Here is a 14,780-nt window from a genome sequence, read left to right on the forward strand (position 1 = left end):
ATCTTTCGAACAAAAATAATAAAAATTATTAAAAGTTAATATTTTGTGTTATTTTTTACAATTTCAAGTTCTATTGAGCTTAAAAAACACCTTTTACTTTATCGATTATTTCTGGAGATGCCTTGCATCTACAGTATGGCCCCCACAAGGGGGGGGGGTGAAAGGGTTCTAGCCTGGGGGCATCGAGCAGTTAAGTGAGAAAAACACCACAAATTTTATCTAATAGTAAAAAAAGTTGCCTGCGGCGCTATTTTCCTTGTTGATTATTAACATTTTGAAATTTTATGATGTGGCTGTGCGATGTAATTTGATGTAGAATTTTATTTTATAATTATTTTGTGTTCTCTGACTTACAAAATGCCTATTTATCCAATATGGGGAAGGGTTGCATGTTACTTGGCTATCACGACTAGTACTTCATAATAATATGATTGACGAGTGTCGATAATTCAATAAATCAATTGGATTTATTTAAAAATTGCTAAAAATACACAGAATACTCTTAGCCTCGGTTCAGACATGGTAGATTACGCGCGGAGTCAATTTGTACTAGCTCTGCCGCGGACAAGTGTTAACGAATATATCTCACCGTGAGTGTAAAACCAAGGCATCTGCAAAAGACATATTTTGGGATTTGAAGTCTTCGTTTTGTTAGGAGAAATAGAGTTTCTAAAAAAAACCATAATATTTGGTTTATATCTACATTATATTGCATGTTTTTCCAGTTACTTTACATTATCAAGTTCACGACTTTTGCAGTTGTTTTGCATTTAATCTCGAAATGGAAAAATTTGCAGATGCCTTGGTTTTACACTCACGGTGCGATATATAGAAGCTAGTACAAATTGACTCCGCGCGATTTGCAATCCACCGTGTCTGAACCGAGGCTTAACACTGGGGTTAATAAGAACTCGACTCAAGAACGAGAGTAGAAAATCACACTGCCCTTAACTTCAGAGATATGTAGGGGGGCCCGCCATAAATCCTGGCCTGGGGACCCACTTCAGGAAGTGGGGTCCATGATCTACAGCATCTATGGACCACACGCCACTGGTGATCAGGTATAATAAAAAAAACTATTTTATATAGTAGAACACTTTTATTATATCCTGCACAATTCATCGCACAAATTTTAAACATAAAAACATTTCTACACAATATTATTTCACATAGAGACAGTTTCATGCTCATGGACACAAAATCGTTAAATATAATTCTTTTATCGATACTATGACTATAATAGGCATAATAATTTAATATATTATCTCTGGATGGGCGTACTCAACGTACAGAAAGTTAAATAAGCCAGATTTAACGTTCCAAGCAAGTTTCACTAGAAGATCAGTCTTGTGTTTCCATATAAATGAAACAATAATTAATTATCCATTAAAATCAGTTATCACACAATGGTATGATGCTACAGTCACATTTATTGTATTATTTACAAAAAAAGAAGAAGAAAACATCGAAGCAAACTCCATGTCGATTTAACACTCAAATACCTAAATAACAAATTGACACATTAGCCAGTTTTTACAAATTTATACTGTACCTATATTAATTATTTAAATATAAAAAATCTATAAAGAGTTTTCAAAAATTCTAATATATAGATATATTCTTACTATAAAGATCAAAAAGAACATCAAATAACCATGTTTAAATATTATTAACTAATAATATGTTAAATATTTAATAAAATAGCTTTTATTTATGATTCAAAATAATAATTCATTATATCCTGCCAGCAAGATCTGTATCTGATTTAGATAATATAAATTATATAACAGGTATTCTATTCCTTGATTTATGACTATTTAAAAAAAAAAAACGCAAAAGTGAATATTTTTTTTTATTTATGTATTTGAATAATTGTTTTGATTGCAGTGAATTTCGTCGCAAATCATGTACGTATAATTCACCGTAAAAATAAAAAACTATATAAATTAATTACGTTTTAGATTACTAAAAACCATGATGCAAAACAAATTATGGAATATTATTGCACAAAAATATCTACTTTCCAAAAGCAAACAAATTGACTTATTATTTAACATATTAAAGTGAGACACATTAAGCAAACTACACACGTCATTAAAATGACAATTATTAGTATCACAGATTACTTTTGCAGAAAGAATTACAATTATTAGAAAAAAAATGACTATTACAAAACATAAACTATATCAATAATTGAAATCTGTGATTCCACAAAGGTAATACAACATTCTCTATAGGAGAATATTATACCCTTTTGATAATATTATGTTTAGTAGTATATAATTATTAAGCAATGCAATTTATTATTGCACATTTTTAAAGATCTTAAAAGATTTTATGTTTTGATAATCTGCTGGGAGTAAAACAAATTAATTATCGTTTGAAGAAGAAAAATAGAGATAAACATCATATTTTCAGGAACCAATTACGTGTGAAAGTCGAGGGCCGTCTGTTTTTCAAACTGAAACATGATAATCACGTAGGTAACGTATTCATTAACATTTTCGATGTAAACTTTCACATGAGGAAATTATTAAAAAAAATTTGAATGACATAAATAAGTTTTAAAAGTAAAAAATTATGTATAACCAAAAATTAAATAAAATACTAATATAAAAATGCAGTTTCACAAGAAATAAATACTAGAATAATATACAATAAGAGATTAAATTAATATGAAGTGTGGATCTTTGATACCTTTGATTAAATGTTAATTAAAAAGAGACAAGCTTTAGCAAGAAGTGTGAAGAGGAGCTATCAGATAATATTTAGGCTACATTTATAATATGATAACAAATAAATTGAATCAATTAATTGTTATACATCATCTGTAATAAATTAATTTTCATTTAAGGAAGGAAAAAGAACTACTCACAGTCTAGTCAGCAGTGTGACTGTACAAAGTATATTATACTATATTTTTAAACAAAATAGAGAAATATAGATGGGGACAGGATGAGTGAATCGAATATTGTGTAAAATTAACTGTGTATATAATTTTTGTTTTGATAATAATATATAGGATCAAAAAAATTTCAATGCGGATATAAAATATTTTATTTAATAACTTGAGAAATAATAAAATTGAAGCAGGGATAGGTAAATATATTCTTCTAAATGCTAATATTTTCAATATGTAAAATTCATTTTAACATTTCTAAAGTCACTTTCAAAGAGCATTACGCAATAAAGTTTCCAAATGGTTATTACCTATTTCGTTCATAATGTTGAATAAGATTTAAAAAAAAGATTTCATTTAAATTTACAGGCAAAAATTTAATTATGTATTTATTATTTACTACTATCAAAAATGCCAATAGGTGCACGATACATTTTACATTAATTACTGTAATGATATAGCCTATTTCTAAACATGCGATTTTTTTATACAATTAAATTTTATAATTTATCACAAGGTCAAGGCCTTTTGAACACAATATATGTTTTTTAAAAAGCTGACTGTTTTCGTAGACGAGTAAAAAACATAGGCAGCAAATGTCAGCAGTCAATATTACACACATACTATTATTATATCCCTGATTTTATGCAAGCATTTTTTTTATTGATAGATGACAAATAATTTTTCGAAATATGATTTTAGACATCTAAAATGACGTAATTAATGATCAGAAATTAATGTTTTTTAGACTTTCTGTATAGATAGTCTAAATGTATTAATATCTAATGGAATAAACAATAATATAATCGGCCATATTTGACCTACAATGGTACATACAATCGGTAGCTTATTTAATAAATATTTGTACATGATTTATTTGATTATTTTTACTTCATTTCACTATTAGATCAACAAGCAGGAAATTATTTGGCTTAATAAATAGAAATTATCCTGGCGCAATAAAAGTTATTGGTGTCTTATATTTTATAAATAAATTAATAAGGCAACCCAAGTGGATTAATATATATGGATAGATTGTGATGGTGATGGTTTTTAATGTACGGTGATTTGGTCAGGTGTTTAACAAAGGTCTTGTCAATTATCATTATTCATTTAGCATTGATGCATAGCATGTTTTTTATGCATTTTTATAAAATAAGTATTTTCCAGCTATCCGGAAAGATTTCTCTGAACTTCAAGTATTGTTACAGAAATAAAGTCCTCAAACATATTCACAGAATATGCTGTCATATTATCTGCAATTCAACTGGCCGATGGTTTTGCTTAACAACATTTAAACATAAATAATATTATAGCCCGCGGATTTTTAAAAATCTAACGTCTTACCGTTTAAATTTTACCGCATTTTTAGTCAAAACAAATTAAATAATCAATCTATCAGACAGTCAACAATATGATAACATTTGATTAAACAATGATTCAAATTTCATTTCGATTCCATCAATAGCATTATTCGCAAATCGGAAAATTTAACTTTTTGTCACAGTTGCCAGAGAATTATAATAGATGGCAGTGATGCATTTTTATAATTTATAAATAATCCCCAAATCCAGCCTCAACTCAATATCAATACCTGCTGAATAAAAACAGGATATATATGCACAAAAAAAACATTGGGTAGACATACCCGAAAAACTCTAAAGCTGGCCGTTCAAGCATCGCAACAGAAAGAGACGACAGAGAAGGGCGATAGTATTTCGTAAATATAGTTATCATTTGACCAGTGCCGCGAGCAGTAGTGGTTCTGTCACATTGGTCGAACGGCTAGTTTAGGAATTACTGCTTGAGGAAAAACAGCATTTTACTAAATAATAATTTCGACCATTAAAAACAGCAACGCTGTATCTAGTAGACAGAGAATGAGATAAATTAAGTTATTCATTTCAGGCATATAATATTTTTTAATTATTATAATTTGAGAAAACGAGGCTAGATATTATATTGTATCCGTATTATATTTTCATTAAAATGAGTAGGTTGTTGAGAACAATTTAACGCGACACAAATTGTTAATATATATTTCTAAAAAATCTACATTTTATGATGAAACAATAATATAATATAACTATAATCAGTCGACAGCTTTATAATACAAAAAACATACAGTACGAATAGTTATTACAAAAATCTGTATAATATTATAGTTAATTCCTAATAGTATGTTTTTTAACACCGAGAGTCAATAATTTTAATTACATGATTAAAATACAAAAGTACTTATACATAATAATAAATTTAGCCATGTGATTATCCACACTTGTCAATTTGATAAAAGAAACCTAGTCATAAAGTGTAATCAGTTGATCGCCTGCTCCGTCATCTGAAGGCAAAGCGATTCGAGGCGGGAGTTGATGTCGCCCATGGATGCTGCCGGAGGCAAAGGCCTCGGTAGCGCGGTCGGGGGGAAAGACGGATATGATGAACTTTTCCTGTTGCAATCGGCGGATTGCCAGGTTCCATTCGTCAGACAGGCTCGCCATCTAGAAGAAAATCAATTGATGTAATCCCTACCACAGATGAACAGATCAACTTTCTAATTGTGGAGATACTAAAAACTGTTGCGATTGGTTGGTGATTGAAGTGAAAAACTGGTCAACTGCTATCCGCACAGGGCAACATCTTTAGTAATTGAAATTACAATTTATGAAACGGGAACATCCTGTGGAAATAATATATTCCGGCCATGTCCGATCCTATTAGGGTCATATGGGCCTCCACAGAGTAGAGGTTTGTATTAACAGATTTTGTTTTTTACGAGAAATGGATGTCAGCCACTTGCTCAACCTATTAGGTTCATACCCTGACTCATACACAAATTGAAAACCAATATGTGTACTTGCCAGACCCAGGATTCGAACCTGGGACCCACGGCGTGATAGTCCAACGCTTTACGACAACTTATATTATACTCGGTCAAAACCAAATGCTGCCTATTCGACGCTTGCATTCTGACAGTGCAGCTTTACGGTAGCGAATCATGGCACCTTACTAAGGCTCAGAGCAACCGTATAATGAGCTTCGAAAACAGATGTTTGCGACGGATACTGGGTGTGCGGTGGTATGACCTTAGGAGTAACAAGTAGGAGATAAGGGAATGCACCAAGCAACCTCTCATTATGCTGAGAATGAAGAGGCGACGTTGGAGCTGGCTCGGCCACGTGCTGCTGATGCCAGAAGAGAATCTCAACCTAGCTTGCCTGTTCTTCAAGCCGACCGGATTCCGGCGTCCTGGATGGCCGCTAAATACTATCTATAAAGTGTATATGGCGAAACTACGGGATGCTGGTTTGACCTGGAACGAAGCAAGAAGACTGGCGAGGGACAGGGATTCTTGGAGGCGCCACGTGGTGTCCATATGCTCTGACTAAGGGGCGGATATGGCCGAAGAAGAAGATTATACAGATATATTTCTTTATTCCGGTTACAAATTTTATATTGAAAAATTGTACAAAACGTAGTTGTAAAAAACATAATACGTATTAGTTTCATCTGGTACAAAATATTGCAAAAACCTTTAATACCTACCAAATGTTGTACAAGTTTTGATATATTCAATATCGCTGGGGTTCACAATATTGAAATATGAAAGCACACCGATCAACATGAGTCTTTACAGCCATAAGGGTCGCTTTAGGTAGATATCTTATAATATACTGTTGGACTACTCGTTGGTGTAAGTTGAAACGTACGTGAATTATTTCACACATTTCATTCTGCTGTAGTAACGTCGAATCGTCCTATTCCGAAAAGGCGGATAAATGAATAGGGATGTTTTACACGCCGCCAGAATGTTTATTTCCAGAATCGCATTATATATTAATGAGCTAAAATTATAAATAACATTTTTATTTTACGAGGCAGTTAATGTGGCCATTAGAATATTTATTTAAAATTACCTTGGTTTTGGCCGTCTCTGAAACGGGGCTTCCCCTAAATGAGCTATGAACTGCCTCGGCGGTACTCGATACTTGAGAGACTTTAGTTCAGCGGCTAAGGTGGCACTTCTTGAGAATGCATCGTGAGACAGTGCTCGGTCGACGAGCCAACAGTGAAGCGCTACCGCTGCACCGCCATCTTGGTAAGATGCGCCATTTGAAAGTAACCGTGATGATGCTGGAAATTAAAATGTCGATTATACAATAAACAGATGTGCAACATGATTTTAGATCCCTAATCAAATTAAATCCAAAAAGAATTGTGAAACATTTCAATAACATTTTCTTAATATTTTTCATCAAAGTAAGCGGCCTTGCATATAATATAAACTAAGCGAAATGCAATCAGTCGTGACTAGGGAATCCAATCCCGGACAATTTTCATTACCTATGAATCCCGGGATTAGTAAGTAAACACAATCCCGAAATTTCTGGGATTGACCTTTTTATCAATCACAATCAATGGGTATGTGTACAAAATCATCGTGTTAATGACATGTATGTACCTGCACAAGTCACAGGGGGAATCGCCGGATGCTCACAGATAGTAAATAACTATTTTTGGTGCCATATGCAATCGTAACAATATCAGAAAATAATAAATCCGTTTATTTAAATGAAATTAAACGACGAAAAATATTATATAGAAAAAGTAAAGCCAATTTTTAAGGTGATAAATAATGTTTTAATGGATGTCAAATGCATTAAAAATGTTATTTATTGCTATCTATCATAGATATATCTATATATATTAATAATAATCTCAAATTTAATCGAAAAGATGGCATTTCAACAGGACACCCTGGATTAAAAAGGATAAACAATTGAAATTTCACATTCATAAGAAAGATGGTGATATCAATTCAATATGGAAATACTATTTGACACCGGTGGATGGAGCTACAGCGTGTGTAGTGTAAAAAATTTTGTGTGGTGTTAAAACTGGCGGGGAAGTGCCAGAGGACGGCACATACGTTTTTTTACAATACACAAGATGAAAATTTATACAAAATTATTTACTCCACTGATTGAAAGATTGAACTGGGAATTTACCTCACGTGGACTTAATACTAATGAGTTAGGGAGACAACGGGTCGAGTCAATTTCCCGGCTGAATTTCGAAAGAAAGATGCTTTGTGATAAGGATAATTTCTTTTGAAGGTTATGTTTCGATTGTATTATACATTTTTGTGAACAAACGAAAGTGAGAAAACATGCAAGAACTTCGCAAGACGCCACGATATATGTAGTGTATAAAGAGCAACTGATGCACCCAGTATTTCCACCTATATCTTAATTGTTAACCGGATGGCTGCCAATGACGTCTTAAGACGCGAACTTTTCGGTGAACGGAACGCCGCTCATACAAAAATGATGTCTTTGGACGTCCCGCTTTAAACGGAGTTTTACGTAAACGTTTAACATAAATCAATTATTTTAAACATACAAATATGTTGAACACACAACATATATCGGGAATATCGTCACATACTCAGAATTGAAACAGAATTCGTTTTTACCACTTGAGACATAAATTGATTTTAATTTTTTATTTTTGCAATAAAATTCGCGGCGTGCAAGGTACCGCCATACATACACCTACCGGCGGTAAAAAGGTTAAGTTTCTCTATGATGTTACATTACATTTTGTTCAATATTGTTTAGCCGATTCGTGTGCATGAGATCGGGAAAGCAATTTTGTTGGCATTTAGTTGAGGCAGTGTTGATTTTTTGTGTGTAGACTGCCTGAGAGATAGTACAGTTAGTAGAGACAGTAGGTTAAAATCTGCAAAACCTTACCTAAATCAAGTACCCTAACTACTAGGGTAGCGAGAGGTGAGTCGGGTTTAATTGGACTGATGACAATTGCACGCAATTGTTCCAGAAGGGCAGTCATATTGGCAATGTTAACAAATGCTCCAGTTTGTAATTCCATCTCCATTCCCTCCAGCAGAGTCTGCCGTTCAGAGAGCTTCTTTATTGAGAGTAATAGTTTATGTCTGGCACCTTTTGTGACACCTGAAAAACAAAAACAAAAGTGTGAATAAAAAACATAATATTAAAATAAATTCTCTAAAATACACTAAGTATATTGAGTCGCCCATTTCCAAAGTTCACCTTGTCCATTTTGTTTGGTCTAGAGATATTCACGAAAAACGTGTATGGAACCTCTACATGAAAAAAATAAATTTCTCTTTTTTTTAATCAAATTGAAATAAATATATGCTTGCGAAAAACACACTGTTTTCTAAAATATCATACACAGTTTATTAAATATTTAAAGATTTGTCATGGACAAGGTGACTTTTGACTTAGCACACATGTAGCACAGTGCTTTAATATGTTTTTGCAAAAATAAAATTTGACGTGAAACAATGAAGTGGACAATTAATTAAGTAATTCAAAACCAATGCAAAATTCTTATTTGATATAATACACAGTCAATCATCTTTGATAATTGTCCGATAGATGGTGACATAGATTATCATACAAAATTTAAATGAATAATTTAATACAATCAATAGAAATAACGGTACAAGTCGGTTATGGGGAAGCCAGGCAGGAACCGTGCTAATTGTCATAGCCGATTTTGGCAAAATTCATGAATTCAAGAATGAAAACCTAACCAAACCTAAACTAACCCAACCTAAACTAACCCAACCTTACAAATAATCCAGTATATCGGCTATTTTCAAAATGTGTTTGCCAATGGCTTCCCCATAACCGACTTGTACCAAAATAACTTGTTTGGAGAGTCACATAATGATAAAATTATCTGCAGCATTTGTGTCAATATCTAAATATGATGTTTAATAAAATCTAGTACTGTATGTAATTAAATAATTTTTTACTGCCAACAAAAATAATATTTTCATAGTAAAACTAAGTAACTGAAGCAATAATTATTACTCACCTAGTCTCTGAAGGTATTCGTCATTAATAGATATCATCTGGTCGTAGGAAATATTCGAAAACAGCCAAATATATTTATGTAACCTAAGTGTTTTCAGCCAGTGAGCGACGGTAGACATGCCGCCGTGCTCTCCGACATTATTATATTTGAGGTCGTCCAGTCGCGTTTCACTGCCGCTACTCGTCGGCAACCCCCCCAAAGTTTTCACATTCAACAGGCTGTGTTCACTGGACAGCGAAAAACTTCTCGGTTTCTGCACAAAGTGCTGGTCATTTAAGTTCTCCGCTGACGATGAAATGAAGTTATACGAACTCGAAGGCGGCGTGAGACTATTCGATCTTCTAGTTTTCGGTTGAATGATTACCGGATCGAAAGAAACTTTGTCAATGTCGCCGTTTAATTCTATTTCGGTTCCGTTTTTGGAAAACGATTCGTGTAAGATGTCGTTGTTGACTTGTATGCATATCGGTTCGTTAAAACTTTGGACGGATTCCTCAGGGGTGTCTTTGAATTCAAAATTTTTTCCTATCGTTCGTCTGAATGCTTGGTTTCCATTGGTAGGCCATGCGGTTCGGGATTGGGGCGGGGTCATCTCCGCTCTGGGCGGCTGCCAGGGTTCAATTGTCGATTTTCCGCCGGTCGATATGTAATTTTCTAAATATCGCAGCCACTGTGTCAGCGATCTGAAATTAAGATATAAGAAACTAAAACTACATACAGTTGCAGTACAGCAGATCGTGAATTAGCAATGTACAGGCGGCCCTCGACTTTCGTACGTAATTGGTTCCTGAAAATGTGTACGAATGTTGAATGTACGAAAGTAGAGCAATGTAAAAAAACCATGAAAAAGTACAGTTTAAAATATTTATTTATCAATGGGTATAATAAAGTTAACAAGGCGTATTAGCAATCAGGTGTTTTCTTTATAAACTTAGTTGAATACCACCCTTTTTTCTTTTCTTGATGAAGAGTTCTATAGCATGCTGTGTCTTTATCAATTGCAACTGCATGGAAGCGCACAGTTTTTGCATTATCAACAAAAATCTAAATTTGAAGTAATGTACAAATTAGCGAATTGTACGAATTAGTAAATTGTACAAAAGTAGAACATACGAAAGTCGAGGGTCGCCTGTATCACATAATTAAATTAAAAGTATTGAAACATAGACAGAATTAACTCAATTTATAAATGTTCCCGATTAAAAAAGAAAGAATAAATACTTTCATAAATGGTTAGTGATTCAATAATAGATTCTTGATTTTAAACAAAGATTTTAGTTTATGGAAAGAAGGATACATATTATGACATTTATGTATTAAATATTAAATCAAAGGTCAGAAACCTTTTCAGACTTACGAGCCACAAGAGAAGATAGTGTGTAAAACTACTTAATAAATATGAGAAGTTCAAGATATGAAACAAACATCATTTATAATAACGAAACAGTTTATGCATCACTGTGTCTTCCAGCTAAATAAAAACATAAAACTGAGAATTAGAGGTACTATAATGACTCGTGACTGCAGAAACTACGTGCAAGTAGCAGGTAAAAATGAAATCCAAGAATGTAAAATCGAGGTTCCATTGTATATACCGGGCATGTCCAACGCTTCATTGCAGGATGGATTTTGGACCTCACTATATCACTTAATTCATATTGCATCACTCACAGCCTACCGCAGGAGTGAGAGAAAGAAGAGACATGAATCCTCACACTTTAAACTGAGGCTTAGTTTCATCTTACACTAAGCTCTTTGCACAGTAAGAGAATAATTAGATGGCGATCACTGTGTAATGAAATTATCAATAATTTTGTAGTGCTTTGTGTGATTTTATTATTAAGTTTGGATGTGTCATAGTTTATAATACAATTATTTCAGAAGGCCTATTTTATAGTGCAATAGTGAGTTATGACTACTTAGTGATTATAAAGAACATTACGGGGTTTGTGGAAACAACCATTATTTAATATTTTTACCAAACACTCAGCCACATACAATACTATATATATATATATATATATAAATTGAAAAATGACAGTTGAGGAGTGTGGTAGATCGGTATGAGTTTTAATACAGGATAGTAGATTACACCCTCCTTGAAATTGGACATGCCTGGTATATACTATCCAAATAAATGATCATATTCATGCAACGTTAATATTGGTATTCTAATTTGTTGGAAATATGTTGTGTAACGACAGTTCGCGCTATTACCGAATATCCCGAGATACTCTTGGAATACATGATAGCATCAGTTGTTTAATAACATTATTGGATTTAAGGGTTACATTGAAATATACATGTTCAGGTGCAAATTAGAATTAAAATATTCAGAAGTTCATCAAACTTTGTAGAAAATGTACTTGTTTGCACATTTCTACATGTGTTCGGTTTGAAATGTCAATAATGTTCACATCTAAAGCGTTAAAAAACATTGGTATTATGCCGTTTATTTTTAAATTTGTAAATCTTATTAAAAATTTAGTTCGTAAAATTTTAATAACACTAGCATGTGCCTCTTAATGTCTGCCAACCAACCGCAGTTACAGATTTGCATCGTATAAAATGATGTAGAATTTCTTCAATCTTATTAAGTTTTTGAAGGGAATCACACAAATTTGTTTCGTCCACAAGTGTGTTCTTTCACCTTTTCGAGAATGTTCTCTTTCTCTTGAACTGACAATGTTCTTTGCTGAGTCATTATTTCAATGAACGTAAACAAACAAAATAATAACAAAAAACATATGTACAAATTATGTAAACAATAAACGCAAAAAATATCTGTAAAGAGTGACTGCAACATTCAAACCGAAACGCAGAATGATATACAATAACCACCACCCCTAATTGGCTAAAATAAAAGATCGCCCACCAAGCAATGCAGACGTATCCATAAATAGAAACGTCCATGAGCGTCTGCAATTGATTTCAATGATTGCCATGCATTTTATTGAATGTTTTAAAATTGAATCTTCATAGAATTTTAAATAATTTAGACATGAATTGTAGGGAAGACATAAAACCGAGAATTAAATGTATTAAAATGAAACGGAACTATGTGCAAATAGCGGGAAAACATGAATTCCGGACACTTGAAATTAGGTTTCCACTGGATAATAATCTGCAATGTACAGGTTGTATATTAAGTGTTATTTGTTGGAATGTTATTGAATGCTTTCATGTATTTTTAATAAACATTCAATTATTTGCATGAATTATACGTTTGATTACCTGATTTATGTCTTCCGTTAACTACAGATAGTTAATATTATACTGTTATTCTTTTAGAATGTATATATATATATATCTCACCTTCGATCTGCACACGTAATAGCGGGATGAATAAGCATATATGATAACATTTGTTGACATTCATCCATGTGTTGGTATACGCTCACACAATGTTTCACTAAAATAGGAACTCCTTTAAGGTAGGCCTCTTTAGCTGCCTCATTCCCCGGCTGCAGCAGAGGAAGAAACGAGATGATCCTCTGCAATCGTTCCCCAACATCCGTGCCCACGTCTTCTTCTTGGATACATTCAGTGATAACTGTCGGGTCATTGGCGTCCTTCTCGAGTTTGATAGCTTCAGCGCTAACGTTCTGCGATAGAGCCGCATCGATGGCGTAACGAATTAATTTTAGACTATTCAGTGGAACTCTTCTCAGCAGGGCGCACAAAACCACAGTCCTTTCGCAAACTGACCACCCTTCAAAGACGCCCGCCACGCCCCCGACTTGATCACAAAAAGTTCCGTTCATGCTTATTTGTAGCGTCGGTCGATCATTAAGTGTAAAAAAACTACTGTCAGTGAGCGATTGATGTATTTAGCCGCCGCATTCTATCTGACAAGCGATTTCAAATAACGTTGTGTGTGCTGTGCGCGAATTGTCACCGCGAAATACACCGCGACCCAGAAGCGCCGCTATTATTATTGTCACCGGTGCACTAATGTCAACTGACGACGTCCTGACAGCTGATGGTATCAGATACTTTTCACGGCCAAAAATCGCTGACCAATAACGTGGAAAGTGGCTACTTTTGAAAACATTCCCATATCGCCCCAAGATGGCCGTTCTGTCAGTGTAGCAAACTGAAATACACAAATGTTGCCAATGTGAATTCTCAGCCTACCCACTCTTGTAGCAGAAAAATATATTGCATTCGCCCTTTATTGACATGATTTAGTTTCTGGCCAAAAAAGTTAAGGAAAACAATCCCCAAAACATAAAAAAAAACTTTTTTTCTTTTCAAACCAAAGAGATTGGTTATATTGGAATAATAGTCACCACGCCAATACCAATCTGGCGGTATTGTCACAACGGTGGCAAATAATTCTACTCATTTGCGTATGCGCACACAGAAAATTGGTTCGACTATGTATTTTGAAAAATTATCAGTGAGTACTATTTTTTTATTTGAGAGGGCGCGGGTTAAAGCCGCGTTGACACGGTCCAAGTACCATCCAAGTACACTTGGATCGAGTGCCATCCAAGTGACGGCTTCATACTATTTATTCCTATCCAAGTCTACTTAGATAGGGATAATTAGTATGAAGATGTCTCATCCAAGTGACAGCTCCATACTATTTATTCCTATCCAAGTTAACTTGGATGAGTAGGACGCTGTCCAAGTGGCTTGGATAGGAATAATTAGTATGAAGATGTCTCATACGAGTGCACTTGGATAGGAATAAATAGTATGAAGCTGTCACTTGGATGGCACTCGATCCAAGTGTACCTACTTGGATCGTACTTGGACCGTGTCAACGCGGCTTTAACAAAATCTAGGTAGGTAGGTAGTAGGTGAACTTGATTTCGAAATTTACCTCTTCTACTAGGTACCAAACTTATAGATTCTCGTTGCTTCAATAGTTGAATACCGCACTTTTCAGGTACTTACCTATATTATTCATACCCAGACATTTCAGATTTCGAGTCTAGTGATAAACACCGATAAAACCAACGAGTTATTGCGAGCTGTTGCATCCATAAGTGGCTATCAAATG

The 14,780-nt window shown here is 33.8% G+C and overlaps 2 protein-coding genes across 2 annotated transcripts in view; one reads left to right on the forward strand and one right to left on the reverse strand.

The window, feature by feature from the left end:
* The window catches only part of gt (transcription factor giant), a 44,111-nt gene that overhangs the window by 9,080 nt on the left and 20,251 nt on the right, over nucleotides 1-14,780 (forward strand). The window lies entirely within an intron of this gene.
* smg (sterile alpha motif domain containing protein 4 smaug) lies at nucleotides 1,091-13,874 on the reverse strand. Its single transcript, XM_085948792.1, has 5 exons — nucleotides 13,085-13,874; nucleotides 9,770-10,452; nucleotides 8,656-8,874; nucleotides 6,817-7,033; nucleotides 1,091-5,400 (listed from the first exon to the last, which is right to left on the reverse strand). Exons 1-5 carry the CDS (start codon nucleotides 13,531-13,533, stop codon nucleotides 5,217-5,219), a joined length of 1,752 nt encoding a protein of 583 aa, XP_085804918.1. The 5' UTR covers nucleotides 13,534-13,874; the 3' UTR covers nucleotides 1,091-5,216.

The sequence above is a fragment of the Rhyacophila brunnea genome, unplaced genomic scaffold, assembly GCF_057557595.1.
Source record: "Rhyacophila brunnea isolate RB1 unplaced genomic scaffold, BYU_Rbru_1.0 scaffold_21, whole genome shotgun sequence".
NCBI classification, from domain to species: domain Eukaryota; kingdom Metazoa; phylum Arthropoda; class Insecta; order Trichoptera; family Rhyacophilidae; genus Rhyacophila; species Rhyacophila brunnea.